At 37.5% G+C, this 24,138-nt stretch overlaps 1 protein-coding gene across 2 annotated transcripts in view; it reads right to left on the reverse strand.

Annotated features, from left to right (window-relative positions):
* Positions 1-5,230: 5,230 nt before the first annotated feature.
* ITCH (itchy E3 ubiquitin protein ligase) overlaps positions 5,231-24,138 on the reverse strand; it is a 150,355-nt gene continuing 131,447 nt past the window's right edge. Inside the window, exons 17-25 of one of the 2 annotated variants that reach the window (XR_002326840.2) lie at positions 22,619-22,778; positions 21,819-21,952; positions 21,322-21,462; positions 18,904-19,024; positions 15,587-15,691; positions 13,937-14,033; positions 11,460-11,532; positions 9,249-9,468; positions 5,231-5,785 (exon numbers count right to left, since the gene is read on the reverse strand). Coding sequence is in view for 1 of the 2 variants with exons in the window: in XM_020998549.2 (XP_020854208.1) it covers positions 9,369-9,468; positions 11,460-11,532; positions 13,937-14,033; positions 15,587-15,691; positions 18,904-19,024; positions 21,322-21,462; positions 21,819-21,952; positions 22,619-22,778 (931 nt within the window). In the remaining variant the exon portion in view is untranslated. Of the gene's footprint in view, positions 9,469-11,459; positions 11,533-13,936; positions 14,034-15,586; positions 15,692-18,903; positions 19,025-21,321; positions 21,463-21,818; positions 21,953-22,618; positions 22,779-24,138 lie in introns of both variants that reach the window. The other variant, XM_020998549.2, reaches the window with a different exon arrangement.

Here is a 24,138-nt window from a genome sequence, read left to right on the forward strand (position 1 = left end):
TAATCAGGTAGTCAAAGCCATAACAGACCACAGAGGAGGCAGTATGTTGTAGTGGAAAGAGCATTTGCAGCCTTTTCATTCCACCAATCAAGAAAGATTTATTAAGTGTCCACTATGTGCCAGGCCCATGACGCTGTCCCTGCCTTCAGGTAATTTCCATTCTGTTGGCTTACAGATAAGTAAATTAAAAAAAAATATACAGTGATGAGGGAAGGGCATTAACAACTGGCAGAAATTAAGGAAAGCTTCTTGAAGAATGTGGCATTGGAGCTGAGACTTATAAGAAGTTTATACTTTAGAAGGCAGAGGTGAAAGAGGAGATCATTACACAGAAGCAGGAGGTGAAGCATTTAGGGGGACAGTAAATAGACCAGTTTGGCTTGGCATAGAGAACATGGGAGGAGGGGTTGTAATGTAATGTCTGATAATCCTAGGACGATACACTAGGACCACATTGTGAAGGGCTTTAAACACTAAAGGAAATCGTATCTTAGCCTTTACACAAGAGGAAGCCACTGAGGCTTCTTGAACTCAGTCAAAAGATCTGAGTCCTCTATCTGACATTACCTGCATGCCTTTCTATACGCCAGCCACAACCAGTATTTGTTTCATCATCTGTAAATGAGGATCCTTGCATCTATTTCAATTTAATAAACAAGTAGTTGTGGTATTGCACAAAGATATCTATGACCCATAACCCTTTCAGAAAGCTTGTAACTAATGGGGGTTGGGGGAGAGGAAGAATGGAACGGAATTGACAGTGACATGAGTGAATGAGGTGAGACAAGATCTAGGCAAAGACCACTTTTACCTTAGGGATGGTGGGAGAGTTAAGGGAAGGTTTTATGAAGGCGGTGTTTTGCTTGAATTGGGCAAGGAGGGAGGGATTTCAACAGAGGTATGCAGTTCCATTCCAGTTGAAAACAGATGGGAGAGAACAATATAAGAACAAGACACTGTCTTGTCTTTGTTCAGTGATTTGAAAGAAAAGACAAGAGTGGGGAGGTAGGGTGAGGTCACATTGTAAAGTAGAGGTGTGCTGGAGGCAGCTTGTATCCGCCTGACTCTTTGTTCACTTTTCAGTGTGAGCATTAAAAGGGCAAATGCTATATAAATCAGGTTGTGGTTTATTGTTGTGTTAATTATCTAGACTTAACAAAGTGATGGAAAAATGTTAACTGAAATTAAAACTAGAAGAAAGTGTATATTTTTCCCCCCTGGAGAGTTGCTTATTAAACCCTACCCCTGTTATAGACAGCCTTATGTGCTAGGTTCAGGACTTAATATTTTATTTAGTAGGCAATGGTGAGTCATTACACATAAATCTGAGCAGAAGAATGATATGAACAAAGTCATTTATGTGTTAGGGTAAAACTACTTGGATTCATGGAATATAAGAAAAGCATGCTGTAAACTACTTAAAAATGCTAAAGCTTTCACTGACTGTCTCCTGGTAGCTGTCTGCAGTTTATGATGATGGCAGGACGACATTTTTGTCTTTGGGACAGTACCCAGCACGGCCATGAGGAACTTAGAACACTGAACAATCCGCAGCTACCTCTTCTACCTCCAGAGCCATGCTGGGTAGGATTCTTTGGAAGGATATTGATCCCAGAAAGGTGTGGACTAGACTAGGTGAATTCCTAGGTTGGAGTCTGTATCCACTGCTGTGATGGGCCAGGGGTGGTTTAAGGTAAGCAACATTCAACAAACATCTGCCAGTTAGCTTTGCATTTGATTGCATTACAGCAGTCCTACGGATTCCTGGCAGAAGTGAGTGGTTTTAGGGAACATTAAATATCAAAACTCAAATGGAGTGGGAGTAGCCGTCTTCTGTCTCCCTATTGAAAGAGCACTGCATTTAGAGTCAGAGGACCTGAATTCAAGGTCTACTTATTTGCCTGTGTGTCATCCTGGACAAGTCACCTAACCTCCCAGCCATACTTTCTTCATCTATAAAATGATATTAGAGTAGGTGACCATTAAGGTACCTTCCAGCTCTAAGATCTTATGATCCTTATCAAATTTGGAATAACAGAGCCGGGAAGGTTGGCAATTAAATATGAAGACAGAATTGGAGCTCTCCACTAATATAAGTTCATTTTAGCCATATCAAAATCCTAGACTTGAGTTCAAAAAATTAATTGAAAAACATAGTAGAGATGTAGCTGGGCAGTAGTTCATGGGGGAAATGATATGAGGGGTTTTAGTGGATTATAAGCTTAAAGAGCTAGTAAGTGATATGGCAGCTAAAAAAAGGTACTATAATCTTGGTACTATATTAATAAAAGGGGCAACGAGGAGTTGCAGTGGATAGCGTGCTGGGCCTGGAGTCAGGAAGACTCATTTTCTTGCATTCAAATTTGGCCTCACACACTATTAGATGTGTGACCCTGGACAAGTCACTTAACCCTGTTTGCCTCAGTTTCCTCATCTGTAAAATGAGCTGGAGAAGGAAATGGCAAACCACTCCAGTATCTTTGCGAAGAAAACCCCAAATGGGGTCAGGAAGAGTCAGACACAACTGAAAAGACTGAACAGCAGTTATGTCAATAAAAATGTAGTGTCCAAAACAAAATAATAAAAAAATCTTCTTGTCCTCTACCCTGATTAGGCCACACCTGGTGTGTCATGTTGAACTTTTGTATATTATTTTAGGGATGACAGTGAGTATATAGAAGAGGGCAACCAAGACAGTGAAATGGGTGGGGAGAGTATTAAAGGAACTGGAGCAGAGAAGATGATGCCTACACAACATGATTGCTGTTTCACAGCCTCTGCAGTGCAGATGACTAGATTTATTTTGCTCAGAGACAGAGGGCAAAATCAAGAGTGACAGGTGGAAGCTGAAGAGGTAGATTATCAGCCAGCTCCATATAAGGAAAACTGGAATGATGGGTGTCCTGAGCAGAGCTGGTGAATTCCCCATCCCTGGAGGTTTTCACACAGTGGCCAGATGACCATTTATTAGGCATGTTTTAGAAGAGATATGAGTCTGTCAGGGTTTGTATTTGTTAAAGGTGAATTGTAAGCCCTGGTTCTGCTACTTGCCACTTGTGTGATCTTGGGAAAGTCCTTTACTCACTCATCTTTAAAATGAGGAGCTTGGCCTAAATGGTCTCTGAGGTGTCCTGTCACTTTAAATCCATGATCCAGATTTTTGGAATATGCAAAGCACAGTTAGGCATTGTGTATAATAAGAAGAATGAAAAGCAACACACTCTGCTGTCAAGGAGTTTACATTCCACTGGGGCTGGGGAGAATTTGGTGCACAAATAATACAAGGTAGAAAAGGTAGAACGACAGGGGTACAGAAGAGGTCTGGGGGCAGGGGGAGCTCTAGGGTTGGATGATGGCTCCTGAGGTGACTTCTGACTGTTTATAAAGAGTCTATGGTGCATAGGCTTCCCCCAAAGAGAAGCTGTTTCCCTCTTACCCCCTGCCCCAACCTTTCCATTCCTAAGGCCACCATTCTAGTTCAGGCCCTTATCACCTCCTAGGCTACTTCAATAACCTAATGATTCTTGCTGCTAGTTATTTCCATCTTCAGTCCATCCAATACTCTGCCCTTCCTCATGTACATATCTGATCATAGTAGAGGAGGATGTCACCTCCATTTGTCAAACTTTCAACGAGTCCTTGCTCCCTACCACATAAAGGTAGTTAAAACCTTCTCCCTCGTGCACCATCCTGCCTTTCTAGCCTTCCCTTGTGCCTGAAATGCTCTCTGTCTCTCCCCCTCCCCCCACTCCACCTCCCTGCCGCTGCCATCTGGAGACCACACAGGATCAGAGCTGAAGGGGCTGTTGGTCTTCCTAGTCCAACCCCTTCAATTTACAGATGAGAAAACTAAGGCCCAGAAAGGCAAGGTGATTTCCCCACTGTCACACAGGTAAGTCATTATTAGAACTGGGTTTCAAAGCCAGGTCACGTGACTCCAAACCTAGACATTTTTCTACCACATCCGACTGCCTCCTTTCCATCAGTACCCACGTGAAATGCTATCTCCTCCAGAAGACCTTTCCTGATATCCAGGAATAATCCTTTCTTCAGGGACCTCACAAAGCTCTTAGAGATCACATGCATCAGAGGCAGCGAGGTGACCCAGTGGATAGAGTACTAGACTTCAGAGTCTGGACCCAAGTTTAAATCTAGCCTCAGACACTTACTAGCTGTGCGACTCTGGGCAAGTCACTTAACTGTGATCTGCCTCAATTTCCCCATCTGTAAAATGGGGATAATAGCACTGGTTGTCATGAAGACAAAATACAAAGCATTTTGCAAACCTTAAAAAGTGCTGTATAAGTGCTATTAATTGTGTTGTATGCATTTAGGATCCACATTCATTTTATAGTAATCTGTGTATATTACCCTCCCTACCATCTCTTGAAGGATTATCTTCTTTTGGTATCTCCCCTAGTGTCTAGTAAATTCTTCTGTAGGTGCTTATTCAATGTTAGTCAAATGTAGACCTCCAGTTGGAAGTCTCTTTACGCCAGACTAAAATTTAGAGTCCCTTGCAGGAGATGGTATGTGAAGCAATTATGCATAAGGGTGGGTTTAGTAGAGATTATCTGCTGTCTCATTTATTAGATCTTGAAAAGGTACAGATACCATCATTTTTTTGGACTGACTTGTTCTAACTCCTATATCCTTGAAGACACAATTAAAATTCAGAAACTTTAACATTTACTTTCCAAACTCAAAAGAAGGAAGCTCCAGGCTGAAAGGTGGTCATTCTGTGTTAAGTGGTCATGTCTCACTGAAGCATTCGTGTAGCAAATGGACTTAAAAGTAGGGAGACTGATGTTGAACCCTGAACTCTGCTTCTAAAATGAGACACATCCATTTAAGCCTTAGTTTCCTCATCTGTCAAATGGGGGTAATTATCTTTGAACTACCTACCACCCTAGTGATAATGCTCTGTAAACTGTGAGGGACTATGGAAATGTTAATAATTTGAGGAAAACAGTGGAAAAGTCAGCACCAGCCCATCTCATTAGTAGCCTTTGATGTTTTTACCCTTAATTCTTAGACTCAAGCAATCTTGTATTATAGAATGATACACAGTAACGCTAATTAGGGAAGACAAATGTATTCTTCCTTCTGTGTGTATTTATTGTGAACAGGCAAAACCAGATCACTAGTGTGGTCATAAAACTACCTGAAGGACCTGATCCTGCAGAAGGTGAGCAGTGACCCTTACCCATGACTAACAAAAAATTCCAAGTGAAGGACCAAAAGAAGTTTAATTACAAATTCAGACTTACACTTTGTGGGGAAAAAAAATGAGCCAGCTCTTTAAGGAACTTTATAAAAGTGCTTGACTTGCTGAGATACTTTTACAGTTACCTGAGTGTTTGAAATTACAGTCGAAGTAAAATTCAAGAGTGAAATTCCAATACAATATTGTATAATCCAGTGCTGCTGTTCCCTGATTAGTTAGTGAAAGCATACATACATACTAGAATTTTGGAGGAAAAAACAAACCTTTAAATTAGAATCTCCCCAAATTTACTGATTTTACAAAAGAGGTGACATTAACATAAGAGTTATCAGAAAGAAAAGGAAAAATACATCAAAATTGAGATAGGACAAAATTAAGAGAGAGAAGTATTATCTCCTTGGTTCATTAGAAATGAATAAAAGCATATGATGGTATTTCCAATTATTAACTGGCTAATTATAAAAGGATATAATTTTTGTTTGTTCAACTGAAACACACATACTGGGGCTTTCATATGACTCTCCTGGGGGCATGTCCTGGTCATGGATTAAAAATTCCCTGTCAAATAAATAAAAGGTAAGGCTTGTCATTAATTGGTCAAAATCCATTGGTATGAAATTAAAATCTGAAAGCTAAACAGAATTCTAATAGGGTTCTTTGAAGTCCTACATACTTAAGAGTCTTGGTATTCTGACACAAACTCATATAAGAACAGTAGTTTATTTGGTTTACATGATGTTTTAAAACCACTATATTTTGATAACTTCTACTAAAAATTTCGCCGTGCTCCCCAGTTTCCCATACCAAGCAGAAGAATGCACCAACTGCTTATTTTACTTCCTTTTTATTTCAATATAACATGCGGTAAAAAATTAACAGGATTTGTTAGCATTTACAATGCTTACAAAGAAAGTGGACTTTCTAAAAGCATTTTTAGTTAAGATTTAAGAAATCTAAACACTTAACAACAAATCTATTTTCAAATGTTTAGTTTGGACCCAAATGTAAGGTGTCATTTGGTAGGTATCTGTATTTCCTGTATATCTGCAGTATTTTCACATAACCTCTGGTTCTTGGGATATCCAGCCCCCAGTTCCCTTGTACAGCAGGAAAGACATATACATGTGGCCACTTAAATTAAAGGAAGAAATGGAATTAAGGGAGACCCCCAGGCTGCAAAAATATATACAAGCATTTGCCTTTTCTGGAACTAAACATTTCATCCATAAAAATATTTAACAGCCAAACCCTATAGAACTAGGGCTATGGCTATTTCAAATATAACTATTCTGTATCTTAAAAATATAGGGCAGAAAGCCTCTTGGGTGATATTTATACATTTTAACACAATATTTCTATGTCTGTAGATGAATCATGATGCATTATGTAGAACAAAAAAAGTCTTCTTTCTTACATTATCTCACTTAATTTTGTAAATCTCTCTCGTAAGTCTCTTAGGTAACTAAATTTCATTATGATAATTCACCTCACCAGGAAATCTTTATAAGGCTTCATTTCCTCCAGAGCCCTTCACATATTGCAAAAAATTGGTCATATTTGGGTAGCTGGTAATTATTTACTCAGTAAGACTGTCTCATATCGAGAATAACACACACATTCAATTGGGTATGGAAATCTGTCTTACCCTACAGGAAAATAGGGGGAGAAGGGGACAAGAGAACAGGGGGTGATAGAGAGCAGGGCAGATTGGGAAAGAGGGTAATCAGAAGCAAATACTTCTGAGGAGGGACAGGGTCAAAAGAAAGAATAGAATAAATGGGAGGGCAGGATAGGATTAAGGGAAATAGAGTTAGTTTTTCACAACATGTCTACTGAGGAAGTGTTTTGCATAACTGCACATGTACAACCTATATTGAGTTGCTTGCCTTTTCAATGAGGGTGGGTGGGGAGGGAGGAAGGGAGAAAATTTGGAACTCAAAAGTTTTAAAAACACATGTTTTAAAAAAAAACATTTTCACATGCATTTGGGAAATAAATACAGGAAATGGGGTACAGAAGTCTATCCTGCTCTACAGGAAAATAGAAGGGGAAGGGGATAAGAGAAGGGAGGGGGGAGAGAGAGAAGAGAAGGCAGACCAGGGGAAGGGGTATTCAGAATGCATGCCATCTTGGGGTGGGGGGAGGGGTGAGAAATTTGGAACTCAAAAACTTGTGGAAGTGAATACTGAAAACTAAAAATAAATAAATTTATATTTAAAAAAAAAAGACTGTCTCATATCCTCGCAACAGGAAAAAATGGCAAGTCTCTGCTTTAAAATCAGCCATGGCTTTAGGAAATCACACTGCATTTCTTGGGATATATTATATGCAAGGGATGTGTAAAAATAAAATAATAAAATCAAACAGGATTGGGAGAGTCTCTTTTCCTTTTTATACTGACAGGCAATCACTGGACAAGGCAGCCTAGTTACTCATATGAAATCTCTGTTTTAAGATTTTAGTGTCTTAGAGCCTAAGTATGCTTAATATCTTAACAGTTTTTTGTTTTTTGCTCCAAGATTCAACTGTGGAAGAAACAAAAATGTTTTCTTGCAAGTGGGGCTATATTCATTTTCTGACAAGCACCACTTACACCTTAGGCTCCATCCCAACTGCAATTGATCCCCAGACAGACTCCATGGGGGCACAATGAGGAAAGACAACACACACACACACACATACATATATACATACATATATATAAAAGACCCAAAGTGCAATAATTAGCAAAAATCAAGTCTAAACTTAAATATTAACGGAAAACAGAAATTAAAAACTGCTTAATTTTAAAGCAAAAGTAGTAATTCAACTAAGCTCAGGCACAACAAAGAACCAAAATGACTACCCTAACATATGATGGGCAAATGATCCGTCTGAATACAGACAGGGAACATTTCACAGGTAACTGAGTAAACACACAGATGGACATTCTTCAAGCAATTCATTTAAAAAAAAAACCTCAAGTTTCCCCCAAAATGAAGATATAATTTGTGGAGATGTTTTACATTTGTATAGTTTGAATTAGAAGGTAAACAACGTATAATGTGGCTTGTTCAACACCACTTAAATGTTTAAAAAAAAAGGAATTATCTGAATATGACACAATTGCAAAGGTCAAGCCTAACAAAAGTCAAGAGATAGAACATCTCTCCTTTTCCACCATGAACATGAATCGGTAAAAATCAAATTGGACATATACAACCTAACCTATTTCAATTCCAGGTGAACTTTTGCAAACAGTAGACAACCGTGGTGTTTATAGAGGGATTTTGTTTGGCTACCTAGCACCTCTCTGAATGCTCCTTCCCTCTGTTTGCTCTGTCCTCAATTAAATTGCTTGTAGTCAAGCTTACCAGACCTGTCTCATGTACACAGCCAATGTGAACAATCCATCCTATTCCCCAGCCACTTTCTTACAGTGTTAGCGATGCCTGGAAAGTTGAGCATTTGCACTAACATGAAAATCCCAATGAGGAGACAAACTTAATAGTATCATGTGCAGGCTGGGATTTAGTTCTGTCTGAATTCATTTTTGAAGTGGCACTGGATGGCAGAAGGTATTTGTGAACAAATGTGAGAGTTCTGAATCACTCCCAGAAGTAACAATCAAAATGATGCAAAATGGAGAACAGTCAGGCCGAGCTGCAGTGAGAATAGGCACATGAGCTGGATGCTTGCTTCTGGTACCCTGGGAGCTGGCTTAAGCTTGAACTGATAATCCCTCTTTACCAAGAGGCTTAAGATGAAGAACCTGCACGTTGCAGCTATAAAGGGACTTTCCAGAATGTCTGCAGCTCCCCCAAAGAAAAATCTACCTCCAAAGGAAAGATCTGACCAAATAAAAGGTTACAGAAACATTCTTGTTGAGTAAACAAGGCGGGTGTCATTGTTGTGTTAACTCTCGAGTTAAGTCAGATTTCATCTGTAGCCATGTCACTTGAAGATCTTATTTCTGCAAGGGCTCGGTAGAAATCCAGAATTACTAGGGCATCAATCGCAATGATAACATTAATTTACTTACACACAAATAACTCTTTAAAACAGTCAGAGTCCAATTTACAAGATGTGCAACAAGCAGAAGAGGTGAAGGACAAACATTGCAAATGAATTCATGTCCTTCAGGGGTGCAAATTCTCAGAGGTTACTCTTGTCCAAATCCTTCTGTTTCCTCAATAGCAAATAACAGTTTTTCCTTCAGTTGTTCATAGCTCTTGTAGGGTGGTAGATCCAAGCGGTTGAAACTAAAAGAAAGAATTATCAGTATGAGGGAAGCAAACTCATAAGGAAAAACAACAAAGAAACTAACAAAATGTTTTACCTGAGGGGCTTAGTTGCTGCCAGAGAAAGAAGACAGTAAAGTTTTACATGATCGCTTCAGGTTTTAGTCTTTTCTCCCTCCTCAGATTACTTTGTATTAACTTATCAGAATACATGTATCCCTACAGTAAAATATAGACTCTTGAGGGACTGTTAGCACCGGAAATAAATATGCCTAGCACAGAGGTGGTAACCAACAAGCATTTATCAAGGACTTAAATAGATAAGGCACTTCTTTCTCTAAAGGCCATCTAAAGGAGATCACAAAGAAAAGTAAAAATAGTGCTTGCCGTCAAGGAGTTACCATTCTAATATGGGAGATAATGTAATGAATAGGTACAGATATCAGAATACACAGAGCAGAGACAATGTAATAAGAGGGGGGCAGACTAGCATTCTTGATGAATTGCATGCCTTCATTATAAGTTTTCTTGTCTACCATGTGGAAGAGGTTGTCTCTGTTAGGAACAGCAAATTGATGTAATTAACAATGGCATTTCTATCTGGAAACTTCAGTCTAGACCCAGTGCTTTGGCACCAGGACCTGGATTGTCCTCTAAGGAACTTTCCCAGTCTTAAAAGTTTATGATTAACAGAGGGAGAGGAGGAAGGAGGAGAGATGATGGGTGTGATACATTACATATTCTGTCAGACACCATCAATGTATTTTGCTGACCTGTTTGATTTATTGTCTTGCTTTTTAATTGTCATTAGCTGAAAATTCAGTACATAATTTATTGATGTTTTCTTCTTTAAATCACCTTTTACTTCCAAAAGACTAGCATCCCCATTAGAAATGTCCCTTGCTGAAACAGATAAGTATTGGAGGGGATGTGGGGCACTAATGCATTGTTGGTAGAGTTGTGAACTGATCCAGTCATTCTGGAGAATAATTTGGAACTATGCTCAAAGGGCAATCAAACTGTGCATACCCTATGATCCAGAAATACCACTGCTAGTCTATATCTCAAAGAGATCCAACAAAAGGGAAAAGAACCCATTTGTACAAAAATATTTATAGAAGCTCTTTTTGTGGTATCAAAGAATTGGAAATTGAGGGGATCTCCATCAATAGGGGAACGGCTGAACAAGTTGTGGTATGTAATAGTGATGGAATATTATTGTGCTATAAGAAATGACAAACAGGATGATTTCAGAAAAACCTAGAAAGACTTACATGAACTGATGCAAAGTGAAGTAAGGAGAACCAAGAGAACGTTGTACACAGTAACAGCAAAATGTTGTACGATGAACTGTGAATGACTTGGATATTGTCAGCAATACAATGATGTAAGACATTCCCAAAGGACTCATGATGAAACATGCTAGCTGCCTCCAGAAAAAGAACTTATATTGTCTGAATACAGGCTGAAGCATACTATTTTTCCTCTTTCTTTTTTTGGTACAAGTCTTCTACAGAATGACTAATGTGGAAATATTTTACATGATTGCATGTGTATAACCTATATCAAACCACTATCTCTGGAACTGTCCTCCCTCAGGAAAAGGGAGAAAGGGGAATAGAATTTGGAACTCAAAACATTAAAAAAATCTGTTTTAACGTGTAATTGGGGAAAAAAATAAAATATGTTAAAAAAAGAAATGTCTTTTATGGAAAGATAATTAAACAAAACAAGCCATGTTAGCATGTCTAATAATGTATGCCTCATTCTGATAGTTCCTCTCTTCCCAGAAGAGGGAGGGGCATGTATCACCATCAGTCCTCAGGAGTCAGTATGAATCACTGAACGTCTGATATCTTTCAATCTTTACACTGCTATCTGAGATCCATATTTTTTGTGATAAATATTATGTATCCTCTAAAATTCTACATATTGAGAAATAATTCAGTAGGTGTAATTTCTTCATTTATGACAAATAATCAGCATATGCTAGTCTGAATGATTCTACTCACCAGGTATGACTTCTAGGTAACCAATTTTCTTTCCCAACTTTTTCAATGCAAAACTTTTGTGGTCCATTGCTCCCTATGACAGAAAAAATTATTTATCAATTTTTGGTGTGTCTGGCCTGGACAGAAAATGAGGCTTTATGCAGTTTTCTACATTTTGGATAACATATTATGTCCCCTAACTGGTAACAGAAAATACAGGAATGTAATATATGGAAAAACTGAAGTATTAATGCTGAAGGAAAAAGGAAAAAAACAACACAATTTCTGGTAATTTACTGTGATCAAAACTTGGTTTAGATCCAGAATTATTCAACCTTTCCCAAGAAGGCTTAGAGCACAAGGCCGAAGTTGCTTCAGAAATTTGGGGTTTTTTCTTCCTCCCAATGAAAAGCATCATATCTCAGTAAGCTCAATACTAACCCCACCTTCTTATGGATGATGAACATCCATGTTAATTCATGTCAATCCAAACATCCATGATATCTCAAATTAAGTTTTTGCCATTATGCTCTAATGGGCACACTACTTTCAGACTCCTAAAGGACATGTTGCTATTTTCTATTCAATTCAATTCAACAGAGTAAAGACCTATGACACACAAGATACCTGCTAAATGTTGTAGAGATAAGGATGAAAAATGACACAAGTCTGTGATTTGGAGGTGTTGATAAAAAATTGGGGGGGGGGCCTAGGCAATGGGTTTAAGTGACTTGCCCACAGTCACACAGCTAGTAAAAGTGTTCTGTGTCCGAGGTCACATTTGAACTCAGGTCCTCCTAAATCCAGGGCCGGTGCTCTATCCACTGTGCCACCTAGCTACGCCTAGTAGTTGATAATTTTAGTCCAGAGCCTGGCACTCAGTGGGCATTTAATAAATGCTTGTTGACTTTCAATCTTTAATCTCTCCCCATCCATTAGCACCTTCCCATTTGACTTTAAACATGGACAACTTTCCCTTGCCAGTCTCAAAGCAAATGAGTTATTTTAAAAATTACTTGCTTGACCCTGCTACTCCTTCTAGCTTCTGTCCTATTTCTCTTTCCTGTCCCCATCTATGACTACAGATAGTGATCTGTGTTCATCATCTTCCTTTCCTCATCATCCATTTTCCCCCTAATTCCCAGTAATCTTGTTTCTACCTCTTCCACCCCAAACTGTTTTCTCAAGGTCATTTTTTAAACAGATCCAGAGGCCTTTCCACTTTCTCCTTCTCTTGTGACTGCCTCTCTGTGGCATCCAAGCCTTCTTTTTAGCACTGTCTCCCTTCATAGCTCCTGTCCCACTATACCATCCTGACTCTTTTCCTTCTCTTTGAGTCATTCTTCTATCTCCTTCACATGTCCTTCATTCTTAGTCTTCTGATTTCTGCTCTCCTCTTCCCTAGAGAGCAGATCTGTTCTTATGCTTTCAATGATCACCTCTATGAGAATATGACTCCAAAATCTAGCCCTGGGTGGGGGAGAAGCATGTACAATAAGCACCTACTATAGCATTAAAAGATCTGGGTTCAATTTACTTCCTGTGTGACCTTGGGCAAGTCAAAGTCACTAAACCTTTCTAAAGTTGAGTTTCCTTATCTGTAAAATGAAGGTTGGATTTGATGATCTCTAGGGTTCCATTCAACCATAATTTTTATGATTTTATTTAACGATCTAATTTCATTTGAAAGTCATATGATTTTTTTCTAAACTCAGCATGCTCCCAAACAAATTTACCATTTTTCTTGATTCCCTAAAAATAATGAGCTTCTCAAGAATAAAAAAAAGGGATTTTGGGGGTGCATTGAATGGGAAGTTTGTTGTGTGTCAAAACAAAATGTATAAAATTTTTTTTTAAACAAAAGCAGTGCAATGATAGGGGAAAAACAACAAGCTCCCCTTCTCACTTTCCTCCCCAGTTCCTGTCAACACTACTGCCATGCACTCCACCTCAAAGCCTTAAGGTTGCCACTGACGCCCCCTCTCACCCTATGACTTGTACTGTTATAGCACTGCTTGCATGCATGTTTTTTCTCTAAGTCTTTAATTATTTCCTCAATTTCGCCTTCTCTCACTAGCAGTACCTAGGCATAATGTTAAAAGTCCACAAAAGACATTTAATAATTAGAACTTTCTGAATTGAATACTTTTCCTAGGGATTAGGGTTATGGTAGTCCTTTGCATTGTTTTAGCAGTCAATTTTCACAAAATGGGTTACCATATTCACCCACTGATGTGAAATACTGGGTTTAATGCCTACAATGAAAATAAATGTGACAGTTCAAAATCATAAGTGAACATGCATAGAAAGGGTGACTTTACACAAACCCAAGTTAATTGAAATTACCTAAAGGAATTACTGCTTTCTATTTTAGTTCTGACAAGATACATACATATACATACACATACATACATACATATGTACTATACCTATCTCTCTCTATATATAAAAAGAGCCCTCTGCGTTACCAATTTCTGGTATTGGAAATATCTGCGTACCCATGAGGTCAGCGAATCCCCCAACCGGCAACCTGCAAGTGCCAGTGACAAACTGCAACAGTCTCATTCTCTTCTCATTGTCAATTTCTTTCACAAACTGTTAAAAAAAGAGCACTTTTAAACATATGGAATGATTATTTTGAAGCAACAAACAATCATACATCAAACACATAAAAACAGCAACATGTAAGGCAAAAATCATCCTGAAGAACCTCCTTCAACACTGCCAGTGCTAGGACTGACCACTTCCTACCTAGCCGACGTCTCACACAACATATTTATCAGGCATAAGAGCTATGCTTCTGACCGCTCTTACCTCAATATTCTCAGCTGTGAGATATTTTAGGGACTACTTTTAGGCTACAAAGAAGTTTTAGCCCTAGAAGCATTCAAGGACAACTTAGATAACCCCTCATCAAAATTATATAGAAAGGATTCCTGCTTCAAATCTGGGTTGGACTAAATGACCTCTAAGGGACCCTTTCAACTCAGATTCTATAAAGGCCTCTTCTGCCAATCTGAGTGTGAGACGGAGAAAGGGGCTGCATTTTGACACTAGCTAGCTGTGATCCCACTATGTTAGGAGCAAATGTCTTAGGCAAAGCACTCCTGACCCTATTCAATATCCCACCCCTTCCCCCCAATTCCCTGACACAGGGGAAATGCAGAAAAAAGAATGGAGAAGTGCCCCCTGGCATTTATATGTACAGCAACACTGTTCAGTATAGATTTTGTTTTATGAAAGAATTGTTGTTTAGAGAACCCTGATCCAGAAGGGTTTGTTCTATTGTCACAATGTTCCCTGTATTTTCAGGGGTATATTTGGGATGCCTAGAGATAGCTGCTGAAACATGCCACAGATAAGTTGGTTGGCAGATACTCTGTCTCTTCCCCTCCTGCTTCTTCTGGGATAGAAGCACGGCACAGTTTAGCAATCCTGAGAACTACTACCCAATGATAATCTTGATCAGGAGCCACTCATTTGTAAATTAACCTTTTCTAATTTGTAGTTGGATTTTCTTTTAGCTCAGCCAAATGTCTTTCAAAAAGAACAATTTACATAGCATTCCCTTAATCAAAGAAATATTTACATTATGCAAGTTCCACTAATCTTTTGATAAAATTTTCAATTCGAACTGATACACACACACACACACACACACACACATACATACACACACACACACACACACACACACACACACACACACACACACACACACCCCAGAAACTTTTTGGGAAAACTATTCTTGTTTCAAAATCAAAAATTTTGATTTTGTTCTGCCATTTATTTTGCAGAAAGATTCCAAAGCCTTCATAAATTTTGTTAATAATGAAAAGCTTTGGCATAACAAACAGTAAACAATGCTTTAGCTATACAACAGCCCAAAACACAAATAATATCACAATATAGAAGAATGTAGTATATTTTAGTTCTATCTTATACCTTGTAAAAAGGGGGTGAATTACCAAAAGTCCTATAAGGACCTTATTATAAGATGCCATTCCAAATGAATGGATCCAGAGGCCTGCAGTATAACCAGAGTCCAGTGTATTTTGTTTTGTGACTTGTGTTCTGTATGATGTAGCATTTTCTAATAAATTATAAACTGTTGACAAAAATAAAAGTGAAAAAAATCAGCTACAAACCTGCCAAAACCACATGATTTGTTTGCTTGTCCTAGTATAATGTCGGTAGATGGCATGTCTCTGCCAGTCATTTAAATCAATCTCTTGCATTCCACACAAAAGTACCTTTGGTGACAGAAAACACATGGTTTATTCAAGGATTTTAGAGATTCATTACAAGCATACTTGATCAGGTCCCATCAATAATAAAAGTATGAAAGAAAATCACTAGCTCAACATGACAGTCTAATAATGTTTAATAATTACTAGCTTTCAAAGCACTAAATCTACTCAGAAGGATTTCAGTTTTAAAATCATATGCCAGGAACTATTATCTACCTTTGATATAAGGTAAGTTTATCTACAGAGGAAAAAGCCACTCATCGAAGACTTTACACAAAGGACCTAGTCCAGTTATACTAATCATTTGAATGGATGTTTAATAAGCATCTAAAATGAACAATATCCTAAGGAGATTGTCAACAATGTCAAATGTCACAGAAGGGCCAAGGAGTACAAGGACTGAGAAAAAAGTCACTGGACTGGATTAAGATCAATAGGAGACTGTATGACCCTGGGCAAGTATCTTAAACCCAACTGCCTCACTTAAAAAAAAAAAAAGATCAATAGTAGAAAGAAGTGATTTTGTCACTGGAGCACATTACAGACCACATGCATATTAAAAGAGGAAACAGATGAGGAATAGTAGTGTTGGGGGACTCTGAATTATCCAGATATCTCTAAAAGCTCTCTCTGCCTAAAAGAGAGCAGCTGATAACTGCTTGACTTGCCTTTATGATAACTTCATCTTCAAATGTCAGATGAACCAACAAAGGGAAATCCTAGCTGATTCTCATTGACAGGAAGGACTTGGTTGTTGGGATGTAAATAATGAAAGTGACCATGCCTTCCTGGAGTTTGTAACAGAAGAAGAAGGAATCTCTGGGCATCACAGGATGCATTCTAGATTTGTGGAAAGTATATTGCAAAGAGTTCAGAGAAAGGACACACAGGATTCCCATGACTAAAATTATGCAGGAATAATCAGCCTAGAGGAAATGGAAGATGCTCAAGAATGAAATTCTGAGGACACAAAGGGAAATAATTCCACGGAAGAAGAAAGAACAAAAGTTATTTGAAGCTGATGAGGGAGGTACAAAAAAAGATGGAGTCTCTCTAGTATATCATGAGGAAAAGGAGGGTCAGAACCTTTTCTTGCAGTGGGTAAGAATATCAGAGAAAAGGCTGAGCTACTCAAGTCTTATTTTGCTTCTTTTTTCTTTGCTAAAGAGACCTCTGTACTAGAAATGGCAAAACAAAAATGTGTGGTCCGAGATAAATGAGAAGATGGTAAGAAAGGACCCAATTGTACTGGATGGATTCAAGTCCCCTAGCTCAGATGAATGATGCCCTCAGGTGGTAAAAGAACTGGCACACAGAATGGCTGAACTCTCATCAGTGATACCTGAGATATGGATAACGGGAGAGGTATCACAAGATCAGGGAAATGCAAATGTCTCAATTTGGGGAAAAAAAAAAGAAGAGGAAGAAGAAGAGAATAACCCACACACTATTCAGCAGTGAATGCTGATTCTTGGAAAGACTCTAAAATGGATCAGTAAGATATGGCAGGTGAACATCTAGAAAGGGAAGGGGTGATCACAAAGAGCTTCTTTAAGAACAGGGCATGCAAATAAATAAATAAATAATAAATTAAAAAGAGAATAGGGCATGTACAACTCACTTTATTACTTTTTTGTTTTATTGGCAGTGTTACTAAACTAATAGATGAAGGGAAAGCTGTTAATACAGTTCACCTGTACTTTAACAAACTCTGATAAAATATTTCATTCTGTTTTTATGGAGAAGATGAGGAAATGTGGACTGGATGACCGACCAATCAAATATGTTCAGAAATAACTTGATGGTAACTCAAAGAGGAGTTATTTATAGTGTGATGCCACTGTGTCAGCAGATATCCAACAGACCCCAGGGACTGTGTTACTAACAATTTTATCTACTATTTGGATAAAATGTAAGATCTACTTTGCAGAAGACACGAAGCTGGTAACTCACTGCAGAATCCAAAAAGATCTTAACAGGCTAGAGTGTTGGGCTAGGTTTAATAAGCTAAAATTGAAAACTGAATAAAATTCAATGCCATGTTTTTATTAATGTACTGAAATTCAACTTCACAAATACAAGATGAAGGAGGCAGAAGACAGCAGTTTATTTAAAAAAGATCTTGGGGTCCTAGTGGACTGAAAGCTTATTGAATTAGCAGTGTGTTACGAAAGCCAAAAGACCTAAAGCAATTTTAGGCAGCGTGTCAGTCATAGTCACTAGGCATAAGGTGAAAGTCACTCTAATACTTTGTCCTTGTAAATCTTCATCTGGAAATTTTGTTCAGTTTGTAACATCATAATATAAGGCATATTGACAAGGTGGAGAGTGTTTAGAGGAGGTAACCAGGTTGATGAGTCCATACAAAAATAAACTGGGGATATTTAGCTTGGAGTAAAGAATATGAAGGGCAGACATAATAGCTGTCTTCTAGAATCTGAAGGGCTGTCATGTGAAGATAGGTTAGATTTACTCTGTTTGGCCCCAAAGGCAGAATGAAGAGCTGGGGTGGGGCGGGGAAAATTTACAAAAAGGCAAGTTTAGGAAACATTTCCTAACAATTAGACCTATGCAAACTGAAATAGACTGCCTGGAGAGGTGCTGTGTTTCCCCTCCTGGGAACTGTTCAAGCAGAGACTAGATGGCTATTTGTCAGAGATATTATGGTTGGGTTTGCTTTCAGGTATAACTGGACTAGAGAGCTGCTGAGGTCCCTTCTAAATCTCAAATTCCGTGACTTGGCAAATAAGAGTTCATCTGTGACTTCTAAAAGTGCAATATGAATGGAAAGCAATACATCATAAAGATATTAATTATAGCTAGTGTGAGGGGTGGCAAGTCAGACAATTAGTCAGTAAAAGCATGTATGTGCCAGGCACTTTGCTAATCCTAAACTTTATACAAAGTGTCCCAAAAGTTTTAAACATTTAAAGTTTAAAAACCATACTAAGACTTTTGGGATACCCTCTACAAATTAGAAAGAATTTACCTATATATAGCATTTATTTTACAATAGAGCTTCATATACATTATCTCAATTCACTTGATCCTTACGACAACCTTGCGAAGTAGGCAGAACAAGAATCCATTTTCAGATGAGCAAACTGATATTCAGTTTGCCCAATTATACAGAAATAATTACAAATTTGGCTTTCTTAAGGACTAGGATCTATAATTCTTTATATGTCATCAAAGGAAAGCGAGATGCTTCTCACCTCTAGTTCCTTAGCATCAAAGTACTGCAGGTACTGCTGGGGGAGGATTTCATTGAAGCCTTCGAAGAAAGCTTGTGTCTGCTCTTCAACACCCCGAGATAATCTCCATTCAGCTACCATTCTGGAGAAGAAGCAAAATATTGTGAATGAAATGCTCAGTGACATTCAGGCATACACTCGATATTCATTCATTCATTCATTCATTTATTTATTTATCTGTTTTTAGGCAATTGTGGTTAAGTGACTTGCCCAGGGTCACACACCTAGTAAGTGTCAAGTGTTTGGTCAGAGGCCGTATTTGAACTCAGGTCCTCCTGACTTCAGGGCCGATGCTCCATCTACTGCGCCACCTAGCTGCCCCTTCAGGCATATACTTGTAATGGATATGACTATTTAGAGACAAAGCACCAAGAGGAAGAGAATAGAAGAGGCAAAGTACAGGTCAATGATCTCGACTTCAATTACTGGGAAAATTCTAGAATGTTGAAGTGATAGCAGTGAAACCATCCCATTTAGCAGGGTTCACACCAGAGTCGGCATGATTTCATCACAAACAGCTCAAGCCAAAAGGCACTTTTACTTTCAAAGTAAAGTACAGCATTAGTTTTTATAGGCAGACTGTGAGGATATCTGTTTTTCTTTGGGGAAAGGAGGGAAAGAATGACCAATTTTATTTTTAAACTAAATTTTTTTTTCCAATTAATAAAAATATGCCTTCTCTTTCTACCTTCCCCTGCCCTCCAATGAAAAAGAAAAGAAAAACACAACCCTTGTAACAAATATGTAGAGTCAAGCACAACAAATTACTGCATTAGCTATATCCAAAACAGTAAGCATCTTAAACCAGCACTCTGAGTCAATCACTTTTCTGTTAGAGAGAAGTAACATGTTTCATTAACCAAGCATCCTCTGGAACTGTGTTTGGTTGCTGTTAAAAGTATACATAATGCCTTAAAAGCTGATTGTCTTTATAATATTGCTGTTATTGTATAGATAGTTCTTGTGGTTTTGCTCACTTTACTCTGCATCAGTGCATAAAAGTCTGTTTTTTCTCTATAAACTGTCTTCCATCATTTCTCACAGCACAACAATTTATTATAAGCTGTTACAAAGCAAAAACTAAGTGGCCATCACTTTAGCATTATATAAAACTTATGTGAATGTATATATGTGAATCATAATCATAAAATGGATAATTCTGATCGCATAGAATTAATGTTTCCCCTCCCACAAAGAAAACCAATGAAATTAAATTTTGTAGGGAAATAACTAGAAAAAAATCTTTGCAACAAGTTTGTCTGATAAGGGTTTCATTTCTAAAATTTATAAAAGTGTTGATTTAAATTTATAAGAACAAAAGCCATTCCCTAATAGATAAATGGTCAAATGATATGAACAAGGTAATTTTCAAATGAAGAAGTACATGCTATCACCAACCATACAAATAAATGTACCAAATCACTAACAACAGAATAATGAACATTAAAATAATGTGGAGGTTCCAGCTAATATTCATCAGTCGACAAAGATGACAAAAAGAGAAAATGACAATGCTGATGGGGCTGTGGGAAAATAGGCACAATAATAAACTACTGGAGCTATAAATTAACCAATCTAGAAAGCAATTTGGAACCATTGTTTAATAAGAAGTTATTAAACTTCCTTGACTGAGAAATACCACTGTTTGGCATAGGAGGCTCCCTACCTTCTCATGATAATAGAACAAATGAAAGAGGAAAAAGGACCCATATATACAAAAATATTTAAGAGACACTCTTTTTGCAGCAGCATAGATCTAGAAATCAAGGGGATGCCCATTAATTGGGAAAATGGTTGAATAAATTATAGTATACTGATGTAATGGAATACTATTGTGCAATAAAAATGATGAAAAAGATGGCTCCAGAAAAACCGGGAAAGACATTCTGATGAATAACGAAGAAAGAAGAACCAGGAGAACATTCTATTTATTACAAGAGTTGTGTGTGTGTATAAAATTCAGAGAGCTGGGAAGAAGAGAAAATAAATACCTACTGACTGAAAAAAATTTAATTTAATTAAAAAAAAATACCCACGTGTAGTTAAGAAGAAAGCCTTTACTCAAAAATCAAACCAAAAACTCTTCAGTTTTAATAATTAAGACTTCAAAATATAAAAGTCTACCCTAAATTAAAATTTTAATATACTTCTAAAATTGTTAAATTTAGGTGGACTGAGCAGACATGTTAAAAATCTTTTCTAACACTCAGTTTGATAATCTGTGGTAACCTGGCCCCTCTTATGAACATTTAAAAAATAAGAGTAATCAGTCTTTTAAAATTAAGACCATGTGTTCATTTTTTAGTTAACTTGCTGAAAGTTTCAAGAAAGGAGCCAAGATGATGAGAGGAACAATATAAAGAGTACATTTTCTCTTACCTAATGTATTCTTCTTTATTTTCTTCTGTTACTAGAATATTACTGCCATTGGGTTTCAGTTCATGACTCTTAATTTCACCAAGAATTTCCTTATCAACTGAGAAGTACATCTCTAAACCACATTCTTCGATATTGTTTTCTCTGTTAAAAAATTGATACAACATAGAATCCATTATTTATTCCCTGAACAACTCAATTATGTTTTGAAGGAACTGCATTTCTAACTATGAAATGGTAATTAAATCGAATTAACAAAGTAAAATAAAGAATTAGGAAATTATGTTCTTTAGTCATTACACCTTTGTCCAAATCTACAAGTCCTTAGTCACATTTCTATCAAGTTTATTATAAAGCATAATGAAAAAAAGAAAAGTTTAGTTTAGGGTAGGCTCAATTCCAAAAATAAATTACACTTCAATGATTTGGTGGCAATTAGGAAATGAAAAATTAAGGCACCTGAACTGCAATTTCACAAAGTAAACTAATCAGAAACTTACTTAACCCAGATGAGAGAATTGTAAAATTCTGGATCAATAGATTCTAGGTCCTTGAGTCCAACAGGTTTATTCAAGATACGTTTATAGAATGGCAAAGAAAAGCCTGTATCTATGAATTTTCCATGGAATAATGCCTGAAGAATAAGAAAAAGATTTAATTCACAGAATTCTTATACAATGAATTCAGCATTCAAACTGTTAAAAGCAACCATAATAATGTAATGTGACAGTAAACTTGTATTACTCTAGTGCCCAATGGTCAAAATACAGGAAAGCCAACTCAGAGAAAAATTTAACAAGCTCTGTGAATGAGAGTGAAGTAGACTGCCATAACAATAATAGGTCATACCAATCCTATGAAGTAGGTAGTTATACCATATTTTTAGTTTACAAATGAATAAACTGAGTCTCCGAGAAGTTGAATAATTTGTCATGGTCACACATATGTAGTTAAGTGTCCCAGATGGGCCTCAAACCCAGCCTTCTGACTCTATTCTGCTATTTTATCCATTACACCAGCCTCTAGTGCCCTGTGACTGGCAGTTTTCAAAGAGAGGGTAAACAACTATTTTTGAGGATGGTAGAATTGCAGGGCTCTAGCTCAGGGTTTGAACACATAAACTCAGATGTCCTTTCCAATTCAAAGATTTTGTGAATAACTACAAAATTCTGGAATATCAGCTGCTAAGCCCAACATTAGGAGCATGTAGTAATAATTTTACTATTTTCTGGGAAATTTTCAAATAAGAGAGTTCGAAAATATGTCCTGTAGATATGCTATGCTCTCAACTTCAACTTACCATGGCAATAAACCTGCCAATAAAACGAAAGTATTTCAGATGGTCTGGATTGATATAAGAAGCTGGGTTTATTTGCAAGCAGTAATTATCCTTCCCTGCATATTCAAACAGGCAATACATTGGGTTCAGCACTTCATGTGACAAAAGAAAGAACCATTCTCTGAAATTAAAAGAAAATTTATGGTAAAAACCTTTAAAATAACCCATTTACAAATCAAAGTACAGTCCAAAAAACAAACTGCTCAGTTGTTAGCATTCCCCCTCCCCCAACAGATGTTGACTTTGCAAACCTCCAACGAAATTTCAATTATTTATGTATGCATATGTGTGTATGTGTATGTACAGACAGCCAAGGTTTTACCAGCTCATTAATGCAAATATAAACTTAGAAGTTTCTAAAAAATAGTTAAAGCTCCCACATGGTTGAAGTGTGTCCTGTATCATCTCACCTTCCGCCACTCAATATGGCTGGAATATGAATTCCCATTCCTCCTCTACCAACCTACTTTCTTTACCTGTCTTCATATACCTCCTTAAAGGCTCCACTCAGTCACCACCTCTTCCATGACCCTAATAGTCCTCTTTGTAATCACTTTTTCTTCTGTACTTTCATGACACATTGTTTGTACATCTTTCCTTATGCAATTATTTTATTGTACTCTGTATTATTATTATCTCCTGGTCCATCTTTTCTACCTTGAAGGCAGGGACCCACATCTTATTTATTGTTACATCTCTCTGGCATCCAACAATAATGCTCTGTACACAGAAGACACTTGATGAATGCTTGATGAATACCAAATGATTGTGGACAGGCACATGGTCTTACTAGACTTAATTCAGCCATGGACTCCCAAGTATGACTCCTGGCAATTCACAAATTCTTATTCCTAAGTTTCTCTAAGATAAGTCTGACCTTACTAACTCAGAGAAGTATTGAAATGGTTAAAAGAGCAGTAAGAATACAGCATTTGTGAAGAGCAGTAGTGTAAAATAAGTCTAGAAATGAAGTTGAGGGTCAGAATTTACAAGGCTTTAAATGCCATGCCGAGGAGTCTGCATTTTATCCAAGAAGCAAGAGGGAGTGATTACAGATTCTTGAGCAGATAAGCAAGAGAGTCAAGCCTGTAATTTAGGAGACTGGAAGTAGGAACAGTATTAGAAAGCAGAACTACATCAGGATGGTGTCCATGAGAACAGAGAGGAGAGGATGAAGAGATGATATCGAGATAGAACTAACAAAATTTGGCAAATGATTAGACATGGAAGGGGAAGAGAAGTGAAGAATCAAGGATAATTTTGAGGCTAAAAAATCTAGGTGAATGGGAGAATGCTGGTATCCTTCAGACAATTAGGAAATTGTATAGAGATGGGTTTGGGAGAGAAGACAGTAACATTTTGGACATGTGAGTATGGCATGCCTAAAAGAAGGTAGTTGCTTTGATTATCCCATTTACAGTTGAAGAAACTGCAGCAAACAGAGGTTAAATAACTTGCCCAGGGTCACACAGCTAGTAAGT

The sequence above is a fragment of the Phascolarctos cinereus genome, unplaced genomic scaffold (assembly GCF_003287225.1).
Source record: "Phascolarctos cinereus isolate Bilbo 61053 unplaced genomic scaffold, phaCin_HiC Scaffold_2;HRSCAF=192, whole genome shotgun sequence".
NCBI classification, from domain to species: domain Eukaryota; kingdom Metazoa; phylum Chordata; class Mammalia; order Diprotodontia; family Phascolarctidae; genus Phascolarctos; species Phascolarctos cinereus.